Source organism: Nannobrachium achirus, assembly GCF_963921795.1.
Source record: "Nannobrachium achirus genome assembly, chromosome: 17".
NCBI classification, from domain to species: Eukaryota; Metazoa; Chordata; class Actinopteri; order Myctophiformes; family Myctophidae; genus Nannobrachium; species Nannobrachium achirus.
Genome location: NC_137824.1, coordinates 8963401 through 8984047, shown reverse-complemented (window position 1 = coordinate 8984047; position 20647 = coordinate 8963401). Strand labels below are relative to the sequence as shown.

Here is a 20647-nt window from a genome sequence, read left to right as displayed (position 1 = left end):
AGGACTACGTCCCCTTCAGTCTGTACCAGGGTTGATTTTATTCTACGTCAGTGGTTCTCAGACATGTTAAGGACCCCTAGAATTATGTATGTATTTGGCCGCCGACCCCTATCTCAAAATATTATGTACCCCCCAGAAGCAAATATTTGAGTTACTTACAAATGTTCGTTTTAAAAAGTTATATTCAAAGATTTGCAAAAGAAAAATACGATTTTGCTGTGAGCTTGTATATCTGCTATTCTTTATTAGTTAAAGCATAACATAATGGTTAAAGTGGTACAAGCCAATATCATATTAAGATAATGGGATATTGAACTTCCAGTAAGTGGAGAATGGAGGGTCCGCTTCCACTCCTTGTTTTCCCTCCGCGGAAGCACAGAGAAAACCTCTGTGTCTGAGTCGACCGGGGGATTGATCGTACAGGAGATAAATATTCTGTGACTACTTGAAAAAGTAAGGAAAAACAAAAAAAATCACACCCGTGTGAACTGAGCGGTGGTTGTGGAGGCTGCGCAACAGCAAAACAAATATAAATATAATAATAATAATAATAATAAAAAAGATTTAAAAAATATTAAAAAAAAATATTAAAAAAATAATAATAATAATAATAATATGGGGGGTGGGGTGCTTGTGTGTGTGTGTGTGTGTGTGTGTGTGTGTGTGTGTGTGTGTGTGTGTGTGTGTGTGTGTGTGTGTGTGTGTGTGTGTGTGTGTGTGTGTGTGTGTGTGTGTGTGTGTGTGTGTGTGTGTGTGTGTGTGTGTGTGTGTGTGTGTGTGTGTGTGTGTGTGTGTGTGTGTGGCAGTTGATTTTCAGGCTAGAAGCAACAGCACCCTCTTTGGTCAACCAGTGGTACTAGGCTACAGACAGACAGACATACATACATACATACATACATACATACATACATTCATATATACACTGATACACACATGGCCGTGCGTGTGCGTGCGTGTGCGTGCGTGCTTGTTGCAATTGATGCTCAGGCTAGATTCAACATCAGGCTACAGACACATACACGGATACACACTCCTGCATACACCTCAGGCTACAGACATACACACACGGCCATTCTAAGGAGCGGCGTCACCACCGCTCAAAAATCCCTGGCACAATGGGCTTTTGTGATTAACTGTTGCATTCCTGTTTCCATCCTTGAGATGAGGGCAGCTCTAATGCTCTACTCTCTGACTCCAGTCCAGTGTAAGGCCCGGTTCCAGTCTCCCAGCTTCCACGTGGACGAACCCGTCCGCCTCCAGGTTTTCCTCCGAGCCGACTGCCCTCATCCCGTCAGGTTCAACAAGCTGGCAGTCAGCCTCAGCAACCAGGTACGTTCCCATAGCAACCAGGTACGTTCCCATAGCAACCGGGTACGTTCCCATAGCAACCAGGTACGTTCCCATAGCAACCGGGTACGCATCACTGGATCCAGTTGGATCCCGGGCTCCCCCAGAGTTAGTGTGGAAGAGTCCTTGAGCAAGACTCTGAACCCCTAGTTGCTGCCGGTGAGCAGGTTGGTGCCTTGCATGGTTTCCTCTGACATCGGTGTATGAATGTGTGTGTGAATGGGTGAATGTATTGCACAATCTATGTAAGCTCTTTGGGTAAAAGCGCTATATAAAAGCATCATTTACCATTTATTTAAATGCACCATTTGCCATTAATTTACGAAAAAACATCTTGGCCTGGCCTTTTATCAGTCTGTAATTAAGTGCCCTCTCCAGACCATGAATGCAGTTTTTACTATGGTGAAAGAAATGCAAATGCCCACTCTTTCCATGCCATACCTGAAGGCAGCATTCAAGAGAATTGCCTTGTCCAAACTCTCCTGAACTTGAACGCAGCATCTTATGTTGAAAGAATTGCCCTCTCTGTGTAGAAATCAAGCATCGAATGACCTCCAAGCTTACAATTCGCCGTGCTGCGACGCGTTGTGAGCTTGAAGGTCTGCTATTTTCAATGTTTTCACCCTTTTAGAAATGTCAGCCCCTGCCTCTCTAACATTCTATGCGTGTGTGTGTGTGTGTGTGTGTGTGTGTGTGCGTGTGTGTGTGTGTGTGTGTGTGTGTGTGTGTGTGTGTGTGTGTGTGCGTGCGTGTGCGTGCGTTCAGGAGTACAACCGGTGGTGCGTGGTGGAGTCATCGGGACAGGACAACATGAGCCTGTCGCCGGGGGCGACCAAATGCTTCGACTTCAGCTTCGTAGCGAAGACCGAAGACGTGGGCAAGAAGGTGGAGGTAGGAACTACAACTACACTAGAAGGTGGAGGTAGGAACTACAACTACACTAGAAGGTGGAGGTAGGAACTACAACTACACTAGAAGGTGGAGGTAGGAACTACAACTACACTAGAAGGTGGAGGTCCATTTGTACATTTGTAAACTCTTGAGTTACTGACCCATAAGGGTCATTTGATATCATTTATCCAGGGACCTCTTGGAACTCCCTCAAGGACGTCCCCTGGCCTTTTTTCTGCCAGGGCACACTTTCCATAGCCAAAAGATCCCAGGGCACACCTAGATATAGGGGGTGTACTTTTTGTCCAATGTTTGACCAGTTTTTGAGCGGTGATCACACCGTCTCCTATACGTGGCCGTGTGTGTGGGTATCCGTCCGGCCGTCCGGCGTAGCCTCAAGCCTGCAGTACCTTTTCTGACCACACATGTTAAGGGAGGGGCGCTGTTGTTCACACACACACACACACACACACACACACACACACACACACACACACACACAGGGGGGAAGGGTGGGTCAGCATGTGTGGTCAAGTATTATTATTATTATTAACAAACTGAATGTTTTAGGGTCAAATAAATTAGAGTGTGTGAAGAAACTACAGCATTGTAAAGCACACTAACCCCGCTGCACCCACCCAGTAGTGCTGTTGCACAGCCTCCACGACCACCGCTCAGTTCACACGGGTGTGATTTTTATATTGTTTGTTGATAACTTTTGCTGCAGTAATGATATTTGTTCTTTCTTGAGGTATTAAAAAGGTCTTAAAAGTCCTTAAATTGTGACTTCATTGTCATCTGGGGACCCCCCCCCAAAATCATTTGGGGACCTTCCTGGGTCCCCCCAGTTCCCTTTGAAATGTGAAAGGGAACACCAAAGCATCTCAAAGGGAACACCAAAGGCCCGCGGCACACTGGTTGAGAAACACATTAGACCAGGGGTCTTCAACAGGGGGTCCGGGACCCCTAGGGGGTCCTCAGAGTTACTACAGGGGGTCCTCCAAATCTTTGAGTGATAGAAAGTAGTTTTCTCCTTTTTTATATCAACCACTTGAACCCTAGTGTCCATATTCCGAGAACCTTAGGCAAAAATAGCAGATATACAAGGTCACAACGCCTCGCAGCGCGAGGCGTTGTGAGCTTGTATATCTTGTAGATCAGCTATTTTCGGCAAAGAGGTTTGGTGTAGAGGGGGAAAAGAGCAGACTAAGTACAGAGTGAAAGATCAAGTTTATAAAGTATTGACGGTTCAAGTGGTTAAATATCTGAAAACATGAATCCAAAATACACTGATGATTGTGTTGTCAAACGATGAAACTATATGGAATCTATGAACAGGTTGTGGGGGTCCCTGCTTCATCTCTCTCTCAACTTAGGGGTCCTTGGCCTGAAAACGTTGAAGACCCCTGCATTAGACTCTAAACCACCCCTGCCTTTGCGTGTATGTATGTGTGTGCGTGCGTGCCTGCACAGATGACAGGCATAGAGGTGATGCTGGGCAGCTCCTCCGGGGGGCGCTGTGTGTTCCTGAGCTGGAGGGGGGCGGGGGGCGACGCCGCCTCCTCCCATGAGGCCTTGCAGGCCAGCCGGTCGTCACGACGACGGGGGCGGGGCCAGGAGGCCGTGCGCCAAGAGGAGCCTGACTGGGATAGTCTGAATATCCAACACACAACCATGTAAACACACACACACACACACACACACACACACACACACACAGAAAGATATGGGATCATTGCAACTTTACACAGCATTCTTCACAGACAGTTTGAGTTCATACCCGGAGTCTTCTGTCTTTTACTGTACTCACTACTCGGGGATTGTGTATTCCATATAATTATCCAAAAGACGATGCAATATTGTTTTGTTAGGCTGCTAAAGCATTGCAGGGCTGCCGGCCTGGCGCACAACATAGGCTACGTTGGAAATGGCAGACACTGTGCATTGATTGGTTGGATCTCTCTCACACACTGTGCATTGATTGGTTTCCAGGGTGATCTCCAGGGTTCCCAAGGTGTCCGTGGTGCTGAGCCACCAGCCGCCAGCGCTGACCAATGAGATGTACCGCATCAGCATCACCGTCCAATCGCAGGAGGAGGGCGTGGCCAGAGATGTTAAACTGACGGCTGGCCTCAAACCAGGTACTGTGGTGCTTAACACGTATGCTGCCATAACTAATGTAGATGAACTGACGAGGCTTTTTCCTATTTTTTTTTACCTGATTTTCGGTTGCGCCGTTGTGCACGTGCTTTTCCCGTCCACCCCACGACCGCCGAAGGTCTTTTCTTTCCATGTGTAATTTATGGTCTATAGAAAACAGGCCAAACAGGGAAAAGAAGTGGAGATATAGCCATGTTTGTGCAGCCAGCATGACTACAATGCAATGGGAGCCGGGAAGTCTGTGAATGTTGTTAGAACCATGTCGATGTAAAATCGTTGATCATCACTGGTCTCTCCCCCCTCCAGGCCAGGATGCCAACCTGAGTCAGAGCACCAACGTGACTCTGAGTGCCACCAAAGTGTGTGACGATGCAGACCCCGCTCTGCTGCCGGATATCCCACTGGGAGACCTCCAACCTGGGGACAAGGTACATACTGTACATACTGTCCTATAGCCGGGACTGCACATAAGTCTGACATCTCATTACTCCGTCAGTGGTTAGGGTTAGGGTTAGGCATAGTTTTACTGAGGTTAGGGTTAAGGTTATGTTTAGGCATAGATTTGGTGAGGTTAAAGTAAGGGTTAGGTACCGTTGGACTAATGGGACATCGGAACAATGGGATTTCAGAACAATGACATGGCACCCTATAGCCAGGGGACAAGGTATTTACACTGTCTTACATGCAGACATTATTTACAAACGGTATCCTTAAAAAAAAAACACCTGGGACAACGCTCCACACTTCCCAGACTCTTCTCCCTTCTGGCTCTCAAGCTGTGGATCAATCTCCTCATGTCATGCTGTAGTCCTCTCTCTCCCTGTACCCCTGTACATCACTAGCCTGATTTCAGACTCTACGCTGGAGCTTGAGTCTGAAGTTGTCCCCATTCTATTTGATTACAAAGGGGAGGGGATTTGAAATTTGAAATTCCCAATCACAAGAGATCTGGTGGGAGGGGTTGTGTTTGACTTGTTTACACAAAACATTCCCCCCTCCCCCTCCCCTCTACGACAAGCACCAAACAGGTCATTGTCTTTGATGTTTCATTGATTAAAGAGAATCACTAACGAGCTATTCGACACTTGTATGGCTCAATCAATGACTGCAGTTCGGAGCCCTTTTGAAGTTCAAAGGGAGCAATTAAGAACTCTGGTGAGCCACGCAGCCACCCCTCCCTCCACTGTTTCTGTTGATTTTCAAAAGTTAGACCCACCCCTCCCCCGTCTTGCATTGATTTAATTGGTCGGTTTACAAGACACCGACAGAAAGACACAAGTCATATGACACCTCCAGACCAAGAGAAGCAGTTCACTCAGAGAGTAGGTGGGTCTATTGGCTGGAGCCAGGCAAGTACATCACACACCATGCTGAGACATACTGTACTCTGGTCATGTTGTGTTTTTTATTTAGGCTCATTTTTCTTGACCACTTATGCACAGTACAGAATGTAATTTAGATTAGCATGTTGTTTAAACGGATGCTAGGTTCATTGCTTACCTCAGTGTTTCTCAACCTTTTTTTCTGCATGGGCACACTTTTCATGTCCCAAGAATCCATGGGCACATGAACATAAATATGTAAATATCGTCACTGTCGGGAAGAAACCTTGTATCTCCAAGTTTCAAATGTGTGCGTTTCTTAGCAAAGTAAAGCCCTGCTTCATCATACAAGGCTGTCGCACAACAGTAGTGAAAACAGCAGATCTACAAGCACACAACGCCTCGCACCGCGAGGCGTTGTGTGCTTGTAGATCGGCTGTTTTCACTAGTTTAAATCATTAAAATGAGAATTACAATACTGGCTTTCAAGCAGTTTCAAGGGACACACCTGACCCTTCTCAGGGGCACACCAAAGGTCCCCAGGCACAGTGGTTGAGAAACACTGGCTTACTTGGCATCCCATACTTTCAATGTCCTAACCCGCAGGTTGAGAACTACTAGTCCATAAGAGACTGTTGCTGCCTGTCTAGTGTCAGTTGTCAATAACTGTTGTGAATGTTTAAGTGGAGATGATAATAATAACTGGTGTGAATGTTCAGGTGGAGCGCTGTGTGTACGTGAGGTGTGTTTCCACGGGCCCCAGGGTGTTCCTCTTCCACGTGGCCTACAGCATCAACACCACCGTGGAGGGACACAACATCCACTGTAAATGTCACAAGGTATGAGAGGACACAACATTCACTGTAAATGTCACAAGGTATGAGAGGACACAACATTCACTATAAATGTCACAAGGTATGAGAGGACACAACATCCACTGTAAATGTCACAAGGTATGAGAGGACACAACATTCACTGTAAATGTCACAAGGTATGAGAGGACACAACATTCACTGTAAATGTCACAAGGTATGAGAGGACACAACATCCACTGTAAATGTCACAAGGTATGAGAGGACACAACATCCACTGTAAATGTCACAAGGTATGAGAGGGACACAACATTCACTGTAAATGTCACAAGGTATGAGAGGACACAACATTCACTGTAAATGTCACAAGGTATGAGAGGACACAACATCCACTGTAAATGTCACAAGGTATGAGAGAGGACACAACATCCACTGTAAATGTCACAAGGTATGAGAGGACACAACACCCACTGTAAATGTCACAAGGTATGAGAGGACACAACATCCACTGTAAATGTCACAAGGTATGAGAGAGGACACAACATCCACTGTAAATGTCACAAGGTATGAGAGAGGACACAACATCCACTGTAAATGTCACAAGGTATGAGAGAGGACACAACATCCACTGTAAATGTCACAAGGTATGAGAGGACACAACATCCACTGTAAATGTCACAAGGTATGAGAGGACACAACACCCACTGTAAATGTCACAAGGTATGAGAGGACACAACATCCACTGTAAATGTCACAAGGTATGAGAGAGGACACAACATTCACTGTAAATGTCACAAGGTATGAGAGGACACAACATTCACTGTAAATGTCACAAGGTATGAGAGGACACAACATCCACTGTAAATGTCACAAGGTATGAGAGGACACAACATCCACTGTAAATGTCACAAGGTATGAGAGAGGACACAACACCCACTGTAAATGTCACAAGGTATGAGAGGACACAACACCCACTGTAAATGTCACAAGGTATGAGAGGACACAACATCCACTGTAAATGTCACAAGGTATGAGAGAGGACACAACATCCACTGTAAATGTCACAAGGTATGAGAGGACACAACATTCACTGTAAATGTCACAAGGTATGAGAGGACACAACACCCACTGTAAATGTCACAAGGTATGAGAGAGGACACAACATCCACTGTAAATGTCACAAGGTATGAGAGAGGACACAACATCCACTGTAAATGTCACAAGGTATGAGAGGACACAACATTCACTGTAAATGTCACAAGGTATGAGAGGACACAACACCCACTGTAAATGTCACAAGGTATGAGAGGGGACACAACACCCACTGTAAATGTCACAAGGTATGAGAGGACACAACATCCACTGTAAATGTCACAAGGTATGAGAGGACACAACATCCACTGTAAATGTCACAAGGTATGAGAGGACACAACATTCACTGTAAATGTCACAAGGTATGAGAGGACACAACATCCACTGTAAATGTCACAAGGTATGAGAGGACACAACATCCACTGTAAATGTCACAAGGTATGAGAGGACACAACATTCACTGTAAATGTCACAAGGTATGAGAGGGGACACAACATTCACTGTAAATGTCACAAGGTATGAGAGGACACAACATTCACTGTAAATGTCACAATGTATGAGAGGACACAACATCCACTGTAAATGTCACAAGGTATGAGAGGACACAACATTCACTGTAAATGTCACAAGGTATGAGAGGACACAACATTCACTGTAAATGTCACAATGTATGAGAGGACACAACATCCACTGTAAATGTCACAAGGTATGAGAGGACACAACATTCACTGTAAATGTCACAATGTATGAGAGGACACAACATTCACTGTAAATGTCACAAGGTATGAGAGGACACAACATTCACTGTAAATGTCACAAGGTATGAGAGGGGACACAACATTCACTGTAAATGTCACAAGGTATGAGAGGACACAACATTCACTGTAAATGTCACAATGTATGAGAGGACACAACATTCACTGTAAATGTCACAAGGTATGAGAGGACACAACATTCACTGTAAATGTCACAATGTATGAGAGGACACAACATCCACTGTAAATGTCACAATGTATGAGAGGACACAACATCCACTGTAAATGTCACAATGTATGAGAGGACACAACATTCACTGTAAATGTCACAAGGTATGAGAGGACACAACATCCACTGTAAATGTCACAAGGTATGAGAGGGGACACAACATCCACTGTAAATGTCACAAGGTATGAGAGGACACAACACCCACTGTAAATGTCACAAGGTATGAGAGGACACAACATCCACTGTAAATGTCACAAGGTATGAGAGGACACAACATTCACTGTAAATGTCACAAGGTATGAGAGGACACAACACCCACTGTAAATGTCACAAGGTATGAGAGAGGACACAACATTCACTGTAAATGTCACAAGGTATGAGAGGACACAACACCCACTGTAAATGTCACAAGGTATGAGAGGACACAACATCCACTGTAAATGTCACAAGGTATGAGAGGACACAACATTCACTGTAAATGTCACAAGGTATGAGAGGACACAACACCCACTGTAAATGTCACAAGGTATGAGAGAGGACACAACATTCACTGTAAATGTCACAAGGTATGAGAGAGGACACAACATTCACTGTAAATGTCACAAGGTATGAGAGGACACAACATCCACTGTAAATGTCACAAGGTATGAGAGGACACAACATTCACTGTAAATGTCACAAGGTATGAGAGGACACAACATCCACTGTAAATGTCACAAGGTATGAGAGGACACAACATTCACTGTAAATGTCACAAGGTATGAGAGGACACAACACCCACTGTAAATGTCACAAGGTATGAGAGAGGACACAACATTCACTGTAAATGTCACAAGGTATGAGAGAGGACACAACATTCACTGTAAATGTCACAAGGTATGAGAGAGGACACAACATTCACTGTAAATGTCACAAGGTATGAGAGGACACAACATCCACTGTAAATGTCACAAGGTATGAGAGGACACAACATCCACTGTAAATGTCACAAGGTATGAGAGGACACAACATTCACTGTAAATGTCACAAGGTATGAGAGGGGACACAACATCCACTGTAAATGTCACAAGGTATGAGAGGACACAACATTCACTGTAAATGTCACAAGGTATGAGAGGACACAACATCCACTGTAAATGTCACAAGGTATGAGAGGACACAACATCCACTGTAAATGTCACAAGGTATGAGAGAGGACACAACATCCACTGTAAATGTCACAAGGTACAGTACTATAGATTTGCATTTGGGTCCCCATCCAGGGCCATGCATTTGGGTCCCCATCTAGAATCAATGGGGAGACATTTACTATAATCTTTTTTGTCTTAGGAATGCGACAAATACCCAAAATAAATTATTGAACTCAAGTGTCCATGGCGTGACTAATCAATAGAAAAAAGGTCATTTTGGGGGTGAACTAATGCAACATTTACCAATTTATTTTACCTGTTTTTCTTGCAGGATGAGACGGTCACCATAGAGACGGTGGTTCCGTTCGAAGTGTCTGCCAAGTTTGTGTCCACAAAGGTGAGTAGAGGCCTCAGCTTCACAGGTTTACAGGTGTACTGTCTAATACTGGGGGAAATTCGGTTTTCAGTAAATGGGTGATAGATAAAAATAGTGATAGAAAGAAAGTTTGTTTAAGTCAAAAACCTTTGAGAACAACCTTTTATTTGATTCTATCCCACTTAGATCTGGGATGCATCTGTGTCATGTTAGACTTTTAACTCATTGAGTGCCAGCGCCCTCTAGGGGCCAAAGAATGCCAGCGCATCTCTCATAGGCGAGCGCTTTAGCTTCCAGGACCTAACCTTCCAGGACCTCACATGCTCACGTTCATGCACGGCATGGAAATGTCCCGGATGAAGATGCTAACAGAATGGCTATTCCCATTTTGTCATCTAAAAGATCATTTTTGGGCGATTTCGCCGTAAATAAACCTCGCGCCGCTTTTCAAAGACACAATCCAGAGATATAAGCCTTTAAAGATGTGGTCTTTCATTGGATTAGGCGGAGATTGGCGATTGCGTTCGCAAATTACGGCCGGCCGGGAGGTTGCTAGCTTTCGGCTAGTAGCTAGAAAAATCAGGCCAGGCTTCAGAAGGCCTCTTATCATTTTATTCATGTAATTAAAAAAAGTCGGACTACTTCGGGATCGGCACACTCGTGTACTCATCGGAAGCGGCGCCGAACATCGGGTGAACATTGGGGAGCTCAAAAATGTATTTTAAACCATTTTTAATGGAATATATCGTCGGACAGAGTAGAATGGCTAACTGGCTAGCGGCTAGCGAGCCAGGACCACCCACGACTCTACAAGCAGCTCGGGGTAAGTGAATTAATAAAAAAAACATTGGATTGGATTGAAATAAAGCCGAACTAGTTCGGGATCGGCACAGTATGAGTTAACATCTTTAACCGTTATTTTATGCTTTAACTAGTGAAACATGCCTATGCCCCTCCCAAAAAGCTTTTGTCCAATGCTAGCTTAGAACAACTTCCTGCTTGCCAAGGTTTGCCTTGGCAACAGCCTTGGCAAGCTGCGGGTTGCTAAGCTAGCATTGGATAAAAGCTTTTAGGGGAGGGCCATAGCTACTGGCTAATTTGTGCAAGTCTTTGAATATATTGACCTGATTATATAAATGTCGCCTAAATCCTTCTAAGGTTTTTGAAAAATGCATGTTTCTATGTCAGTGGTGCTCAAATATTTTCATGTCAAGGACCCCCAGAATTATGTGTATTTGACCACAGACCCCCATCTCAAAACATGTTGATCCAGGGACCCTGAGAAAGAAAGATTTGAGTTACAAATGTTTGCTTTAAAAAATATATTTTCAAGTTTTGCAAAGAAATTGAAGATAAAAAAAAAAATAGCAGATCTAAAAGCTCGTAGCACGGCACTCGGTGCTGCGCTGCGAGCTTGTATATCTGCTATGTTTTAATAGTTAAAGCATAAAAGAATGGTTTAGTAATAATGCGTTTAGCGCAGCGCTACTCAACCCGCGGCCATGCGGCCCGCGCCGCCTGTCTGTGCGGCCCGTCATGGCAATACCAATAAAAATATGATTTTTCTAAGCCTGTCAAAGTTAACGCGCAACGCAAAATGCGGTGATGTTTGAGCCTCGGTGGACTCCGTAGTCAGGAAGCGATTGCAGTCAATGCACAGAACACAGCCTGAACACAGTAGTGCGGAGATGCTGGCGGCTACACTAGATCTATTGTACAACGAGACGGTCAGACAGACAAATCTCCGGAGATTTTTGCAGCAGACAACCACAGTCGGGCTCACTGGAGTGGAGACGCATGACGGTCGTGCGATATGAACGCTCGCGACCGTCATGTTTTAGGCTAGTGAAGACGTAGTCCTTGTCTGTGCTTGTCTCTGCCTCCGCGGCTCCGCCAGTCAGCACCGACATACAGTGCACACACATTCCAACAGATCGTAGCAGCCAGGGAACTATGCTTGTACCCCAAATGGGGAAGTTTTCTCATGCCAATAACGCTCCTTTTCATTAATAGGACGGATTTCAAATAAATAGACGTTTATACTTATTATTCAATGATCACTCAAACCCCAGCATCCCTATTCTTGGGGGACATTCACCAAAAATAGCCAATCTACAAGCTCACCACAAGATGCATTGTGAGCTTGTAGATCGGCTATTTTTGGTTAAGAGTTGTTGTTTTATGGAAAAATAACTCAAGTAAAGTTCAACTCAGCCAGTTGTACTGTACTTGTAAAACAGTTTGATGCTTTGAGCTTTGTAATTTAAACACAACTAACTGCTCATTGAAGGGGATTGACCAAAACTAGCCGATCTACAAGCTCCAATGCATCTTGTGGTGAGCTTGTAGATCGGCTATTTTTGGTGAATGTCCCCCAAGAATAGGGATGCTGGGGTTTGAGTGATTGAATAATAAGTATAAACGTCTATTTATTTTAAATCCGTCCTATTAACTCATTTAGTGCCCCTGAAATTAACGGATTATAAAGTCCACGATGCCACCTTCAGGCTGGCATCACCGCCGTTATCTTATTTTGAAGGCCAGAAGTCCACCGCGCAATCACTTCCGGTCTGACGTCATCGGATCGTGCGCCGGAACCGATCCGTGTCCACGTGGAGTTGTGTAATGGCCGACCGGGAGCTTTTATAACTGTGTAACATAAGCGAGCATCTGCCTCCATCCTAGCTTCTAAAGTGTAGTTTTGAGATAATGGACATTAAAGATGAGATCCCCCGTCCACCTCAATGTTATGGATGGGACTATTTTGTGCTCGTGGAGCCGTGATGATGCGAAATCAGCGACGGATTTCGTCTCCGGACCGCCGGCCATTCTTCTCGGTAATGTACTCGCCGTTACAGTAATAGATTACTTTTCACGAGTATACTCGGGATTGGCACTGCAGATACTCTATTACTTTTCACGAGTCTTCGCGGGATTGGCACTATATGAGTTAATGAAAAGGAGCGTTATTGGCATGAGAAAACATACCTTTACATTGCCAAAGTTCACTAGCCTTGCATACCCAGACACAGGGGCGGTTACAAAACGATTGAACCAGTTCTGTTAATTTTTACTTCACATTTTGTGAATAAAGCCTAATTTGATAAAATTCGATAATGTCTTCATTCCATGATGTTTGGCCTGGCTTATATAGATGGAAATGTGGCTGTTTTCTGTGTGTTTACTTAATTATTAAGCTTGTCATGAAGCCTGTTACAAAATCATTGTAAACGTCCAAAATAGGACCGTCATTTTTAGGTTGCGGCCCTTTGGACTCTTGGTATTTTGCTGAGTGGCCCCTGAGCCTTCCTAAGTTGAGTAGCCCTGGTTTAGCGTATGACTACAACCACTCTACACTTCTCTCTCATCACATTAGGGAGGAACACATTGACCCAAACCTACACAACAATACATGATGAATTAACCACCTGATGAATGATTTGCTGCTCACACATTTCCTCACAGTTTGTTTCCACAGCTATTACCAGCAGTAAATGATAGACATGGTTGTAATACTAGACAGGCCCTATGAGGCTGTTGCTTTACCTTTCCTCTGTCCATGTACAGTACAGTACAGAGACAATTGCATGCTGGCATGCAAGCTCAAAATACATAGTTTTGAGCTTGTAGATCTGCTAGATTTGGCACAAAAAAAGGGTAAAATGTGTTCTCCTGCTATGCCACCAAAATGTGGAACGCCCTACCATAGGCCTTAAAGGAATGTAAATTCCTACCCTCCTTTAAAACGGCACTGAAAAGCCACTTAGAGGCGGCTGCTACTCGAAACGTTAAATGAAAACAAAGCCTATCCTTTCCTCCCCCTGACCTTTCTATTCATTGTTTTTTTTTTACCATGATATCTTCTTCATAGTACTGTGTTCTATCTGTCTGTCATTCATCAGTAAAAAAAAAAGGATCTCAATTGAAACAAGCCTTTCTAGGGCGTATCCTTTTAGTTGACCTTGTATCAGTCAACTGTACTGTCATGAAACTCTACCTTTTTTCAATCAATCAACCAACCAATCAATCCATATCGTCGTTGTTGCCTATTGAGATCGTCAGATTTCACGCAGGTTTTTTCATCTCACTCACTTCACGCAGTCTACTGTCTTCACACATTTAGGAAAACATGGGCATAAACATAGCATAAACATTAACCAAAAATATGTAGGCTACATTGACCATTTGGAATACAAGACAGTAACACGGAGAAGATTGCAACTGCCCTTTAGTAGTGGACAGTGGAAAATCACAGTAGTGACATGAGTGATCCGGGCAGCTTTCCCCAGGAAATGTGCCAAGCTCAATAGGCAACAACGGTAGTTGCTATTTTTGAACTTGAATCCTGAGATGGAACAGCATATGGTTGAACGTTTTGCTGTTCCATTTCTTTGTGTTTGTAGTTTGTGGTGGCTAATATCCTGTGTGTGTGCGTGTGTGTGTGTGTGTGTGTGTGTGTGTGTGTGTGTGTGTGTGTGTGTGTGTGTGTGTGTGTGTGTGTGTGTGTGTGTGTGTGTGTGTGTGTGTGTGTGTGTGTGTGTGTGTGTGTGTGTGTGTGTGTGTGTGTGTGTGTGTGTGTGTGTGTGTGTGTGTGTGCGTGCGTGCCTACAGTTTGAGCCCCTGCAGTGCGTGGTGGCTGACATCCCCTTCCTGCTGATGACAGACGTGTTGTCCTCCTCTCCCTGGCCGCTGCTCCTCAACACCTCCTCCCTGCAGCTGCAGACCATGACCTCCAGCGGCTCCCCGCCAGCCTCCCAGCTACAACAAGGTACCATGACCTCCAGAACAGGGACGTGCAGAGAATGTTAGAGAGGCAGGGGCTCAAATTTCTAAAAGGGCCTTTTGGTGGAAATATCGAAAATAGCTGACCTCCAAGCTCACAACGTGTCAGCAGTGCGACGCGTTGTGAGCTTTGAGGTTGGCTATTTTCGGTGCTTGATACCACACTGAACTAAGCATAATCAAGTCAGTACTGGAGATGTGGCGTAACGGCATGGGTTTCTACACAGAGAGGGCAATTCTTTCAACATAAGATGCTGCAAGTCCAGGAGAGTTTGGACAAGGAAATTCTCTTGAATGCAGCCTTGGAAAGAGGGCATTAGTGGTTCTTTCCCCATATTAAAAGCTGCATTCATGGTCTGGAAGAGGACACTTTTTACAGACGGATAAAAGGGAAAGGGCTCAAGCCCCCTTTGATGTCTATGTGTGCACGTGCCTGCTCCAGAACCTCCCAGCTCCAACAAGGTACCATAACCCAGAGTCCTGCAACAGACCAGGTATCCGTGGATATCCGATGGGGACCCGCGTTTGACGGGCAAAACGTGAACGTATGAAAGTCTATTCTTGTGGTTAGACTCTTAGACACTCTAATCGTTAGAGTGTCCTTGTGACCCCAGCCGGGCCATGCCAAAGACTCTGGTGGCCAGTGCCTCCCTGCTTGGCACCCAGCATCAAGGGTTGGATTGGGTGTAAGTCCCTGTGACATACTAGCATCATGTCCAGGAGGTGTACAGTACTTGTACATCAAGCTGCCTCAAGCTACAGCAGAGAGAGGCCTGCCCTATGGGCCTCATGGCTTGGCAAGGCTTACTTACTTATACATTCACGAGGTGGGGGGATTTTGATTTGATCACGGGTTGCGTGTCAGTCTGCGGATCTGATTATTGACGTGCGGGGCAGGCCCTTGCAGGACTCTGCTCCTGACCATGAACGCAGCGTTTACTACATGGTGAAAGAAATGCAAACGGGGCCTTTTCCATACCCAAACCCCAAGGCAGCATTCAAGGATTATAGTGTCGCCCACCAAAAATGTACTGTTGTGAAATATTTTATTTATTTTTATGACACAACGTAAAGGACGATTTTACCACTTTTCAAGCTACAGTATCTTCATGTAATTGGTCCTCACTAATGTCCTTGATAAAATACTGTAACTTTTCAGGAATAGAAAGCCTGCAGTTTCTATTAGCTTGGATTCCCCATCGATGATGTCACTGGTAGACGGGTTTCTAAACTGACCACAGTCCTCCTATGAAAGATATGTTGAAAAGTGATAAAGTCGTCCTTTAAATATAAAAAACAATGAGTGACATTGACCGGTACCAATACCACTGAACCACTGAACATGTTAACCACTGAAGATCACTCACAGTCACAACAGCATGCTGATCGGCTATTTTCCAAAGAATGTCAGATCATGTTTTATATAACAAAAATAATTGTGTGTGTGTGTGTCTGTGTGTGTGTGTGTGTGTGTGTCTGTGTGTGTGTGTGTGTGTGTGTGTGTGTGCGTGTGTGTGTGTGTGCGTGTGTGTGTGCGTGCATGCGTGTGTGTGTGTGTGTGCGCGTGCATGTGCGTGCGTGCGTGCAGTGGTTCTCCAGACAGGGGAGTGTGCCAGTGAGTGTTTCTGTCTCCAGTGTCCACCTGCAGAGAACGATACCGCCACCGTGGGGGCGGGGCAGTACCTGATATCATGGAGGAGGTGTGTATCACACACACACACACACACACACACACACACACACACACACACACACACACACACACCATTTACAGTACATATACAGTACAGCAGGGTTCCCCAATTAGTTTTCCCCAAGGGCCGAATCATGTCTAGGGTACCAAGCCGAGGGCCACAACATTGCAGGAGGCAGCGGCGGCGTTCCCGCTACTCCAGTGACAAAAAATAATAATAATACAAAAATACAAATAAGTCACGATTTAAGAACTTTTAAAACCTGTTTAATACCTCAAGAAAGAAAGTCAAAATAGACCCTTACTGCCTTAAAAATAATCAACAAACTATATACAAACTGGTAAAACATTGGCCAAATTGTAAAATCATATATGAAAGAGGCAAACATTTTGAAAATAGCCACACACTCCATACATCTAGGTGTGCCCTGGGATCCTTTGGCTGTGTAAAGTGTGCCATGGCAGAAAAAAAGTTGAGAAACACTGTACTAGTGTTGTTATAATTATTATGAGAAATGCACTCCTTAAAGTTGAAACAAAATAAGTTAAGAACCAATTAACCAGTCTGCTTGAAAAGTATGCGTCAGCTGCTAGTTGGACAGTGCAGAGACATAATTGCCTTCCTTTGATTCATTAACGAGGGGCCGCCAACTACTTATTGGCATCAGCTACCAGCTAGTGGACAGACACACACAAACCTTCCCTCTGCAGTGCTCTGTCTCATTTCTCCAAAAGCCCTTGAATATGATTGAAAATGATTAAGGATTTATGGTAAGCTTATATCGCACTCACCATACCTGTAACTTTCACTACTCCCCGGAAAAAAACAATATATATATATTTTTTTTTTGACTGGGGTTGGTGGGAGCCGGACAGAACCCCCCCCCCCCCTCCTATTGGGGAACCCTGCAGTACAGTATCGTATACTTAATGCTGGCCCATAAGTCAACAGCCTCCTTCCTCTCATGGTGTGTATTGTTTTCTTTGATCCTATCCTAATACAGTTATTGTGGGCTCGCCTGAAAGGCAAGAACACCATGTTATCTTCATTATTGCCAGACCCATGAAATGGGTAGGCCTACATAAGCAAATGTCGGTCCGGGTTTTCTATATAAAGGGTATATATGATGATGACATGATGATGACATGCCTACAAAAGGCATGATGTCATAAATGATGATGACAGACAGGGGGTCTGGCACAACCAGGTTGACCTGGTCTAGTTTATATAGTGAGTTCCATTCCATCGCAGACAGTACAAAGGCAGGGCCCTTAGCCAATGAGGTGCAATTGAGGTGTGGAAAATCTGGGAGTGGTGTTAGCTGGAGTATTGGTTGAGCTTCACATGACAGTTAGCACGCTGCAGAGTATAGTCACGAGCGAGCCCACACTGTTTCGTAGGAACATCATTTCTAGTTGTTATTGGTATAAAGAGTAAAAGAGCACCCAGCCCAACTCAGAGGAGTCTCTCTTCTTGTGTTTCTTTAAGGAAAGAAATCTTTAGTTCTAAAATACCAATCACTTCATATTTCAATGTGTTTTCTGGAAGTTTTCCTTTTTAAGGCAAGGATTTCTGAAGGAAGCTTCCACGTGCATCACTGAAGGGGACGTTCGGCAGGCCAATCAGATTGCAGGACTCCCTCTTTCCCAGAGGCACTTGCTTTAGCAATGTAAAGTAGCTTTTTATATCTGTGGTTCCTTCTCCTGTCCTCTTACAGACAGTCTTCCAGTCCAGACACCCCATTGGTCCAGACCGCTGTCACTCTGCCTCATGTCCAGATAGAGACCATCCCTCTGTATGTCCACGCTGGTGAGTACACGCACGCACGCACGCACGCACGCACGCACGCACGCACGCACACACACACACACACACACACACACACACACACACACACACACACACACACACACACACACACACACACACACACACACACACACTCTGGGCTGTAGGGATGGGATGATATATACATGGAGGCTATGGTGTGTATAGCTTCCATGTAAAGTTTATTGATGTTTTGATTTTTATTGATTTAACTGAAAAGGTTCTTGGTCTGCCTATGTTTTTAGATGACTTTCTATGCATTGTATGTATTTCCTTGTGCTGTGCTTGCCTATTGTAAGCCGCTCTGGATTAAGAGCGTCTGCTAGATTGAAAATTGGTAGTCGTGAAAGCCCTCTATCCAGGGTTCCCACGGTCATGAAATTCCTGGAAATATTTTGAAATTAGAAAAATATTTTTCCAGTACTGGAAAAGCTTTGGAATTGATCAAGGGTCCTGGAAGGTCCTGGAAAAAAATAGCTATGCATTGTCTTTGGTTATTGATTTTGTTAATACCTCTGAAATTAAACATGGGCCAAATTGTCAAATATTAGAGGCAGAAATTGTGAAAATAGCCGATCTACATGCTCCCAACGCCTCGCAACGCAAGGCGTTGGGAGCATGTAGATCTGCTATTTTCACAATAGAACCGTGTTATGAAAAAATCCCCAACTCTTCAGTTAGTCTCCAGTTAAAATAATGATTATTTCAGGGGTCACGGCCTGAAAAGGTTGAGAACCACTGGCATACACCTGTCTTTGGGCATTGCACATAGGAGTAAGCGACTCGTTATTGAGCTGAATTATTGTTATATAGTCCTGGAAATTGGGTTCAATATTCTGGAAATGTTTTGGAAATTATTTGTTAAAAATGTGTGGGAACTCTGCCTATCGTGTGTGTGTTTGCAGAGCTGCCTTCGTTGGGGCGGGTCAGGGAGTCTCTGGCGGTGTGCTACCACATCCAGAACAGGACCGCTCTGGTGCAGGAGGTAGAGATGGCCGTGGAGCCGTCTGACGCCTTCATGTTCTCTGGACTCAAACAGGTGAAACCTCACTCTCTCTCACTGCCTGCTTCTCAACCAGCGGGGGGGGGGGGGGGGGGGGGGGGGGGTGTGTGTGTGTGTGTGTGTGTGTGTGTGTGTGTGTGTGTGTGTGTGTGTGTGTGTGTGTGTGTGTGTGTGTGTGTGTGTGTGTGTGTGTGTTGATTTTGACCACAACTCTTGATTTAGTTTTCGTCATAGTCTTTTGAATAACATTTATTTTGGTTTTAGTCATATTTTAGTGGTCTGAAATGTGTTATTGCGACCGTCAGTTCGCAGTTACTGTCAAAACCTCCACCAGCTGTCTGTCTGTCTGTCTGTCAGTCACACGTCACACTTTTGCCCTGCTCATATCTCCGCAACCGTTGCCCCGATCCATGCCAAATTTTGCACACACACTCCTTGCCTGCCAAACCACAACCATGGCCAATTCTCACATGGCCCTCTTCTAGCGCCACCATGAGGCCGATTCTTGCAAAACACATTTTTGGACACTACACCTACAGATTTTGCCCTAAAATCACGCAAATCGCTACACAGTATGTCTACACTCATGTCATCAACATGGAACTGTCCCATATAGCGCCACCATCAGGCCGATTTTTTCAAACACATTTTTGGACACTGCTCCTACAGAATTTGCCCTAAAATCACGCAAATTGGTACACAGTGTATGTGTACACTCATCTCATCAACATGGATCTGTCCCATATAGTGCCACCATCAGGCCGATTTTTTTCAAACACATTTTTAGACACTGCTCTTACACATTTTGGCCTAAATCACGCTGTGACCTGACGGTCGCTTATCTCCCGATTAGGGAGTCTTACTGGTTACTATATACATATATATACACTTTCATGTGAGCCTCTATACGGACACTATCGTGACTGTAGGCGATGCCTTGAAGGCCCTGACGGCTTGTGATTGGCTGAGCCACAGTTACTGTGAGCTTTACCCCGGTTTTACTTTCTTGGGTTCTCGAGGCTATAGTCAACCTAACCAACACTGGTGTGTGTGCGTGCGTGCGTGCGTCTGTCTCTCTTGTCTTGTCTTGTCTTGTCTTGTCTTGTCTTGTCTTGTCTTGTCTTGTCTTGTCTTGTCTTGTCTTGTCTTGTCGTGTGTCTGTGTGTGCGCTACAGGTGCGTCTGCGCATCCTCCCCGGCTCAGAGCAGGACATGCTGTATAACTTCT

The 20647-nt window shown here is 44.8% G+C and overlaps 1 protein-coding gene across 1 annotated transcript in view; it reads left to right on the top strand.

The window, feature by feature from the left end:
* Positions 1-20647, top strand: part of trappc11 (trafficking protein particle complex subunit 11) — a gene marked incomplete at its 3' end in the record, with an annotated part of 40879 nt that overhangs the window by 19449 nt on the left and 783 nt on the right. Inside the window, exons 18-29 of the mRNA XM_080746489.1 lie at positions 1199-1329; positions 2113-2238; positions 3712-3914; positions 4231-4379; positions 4705-4826; positions 6440-6559; positions 10070-10135; positions 14726-14882; positions 16485-16596; positions 18308-18399; positions 19323-19456; positions 20596-20646. Coding sequence (XP_080602615.1) covers positions 1199-1329; positions 2113-2238; positions 3712-3914; positions 4231-4379; positions 4705-4826; positions 6440-6559; positions 10070-10135; positions 14726-14882; positions 16485-16596; positions 18308-18399; positions 19323-19456; positions 20596-20646 — 1463 coding nt within the window. The remainder of the gene's footprint in view (positions 1-1198; positions 1330-2112; positions 2239-3711; positions 3915-4230; positions 4380-4704; positions 4827-6439; positions 6560-10069; positions 10136-14725; positions 14883-16484; positions 16597-18307; positions 18400-19322; positions 19457-20595; position 20647) is intronic.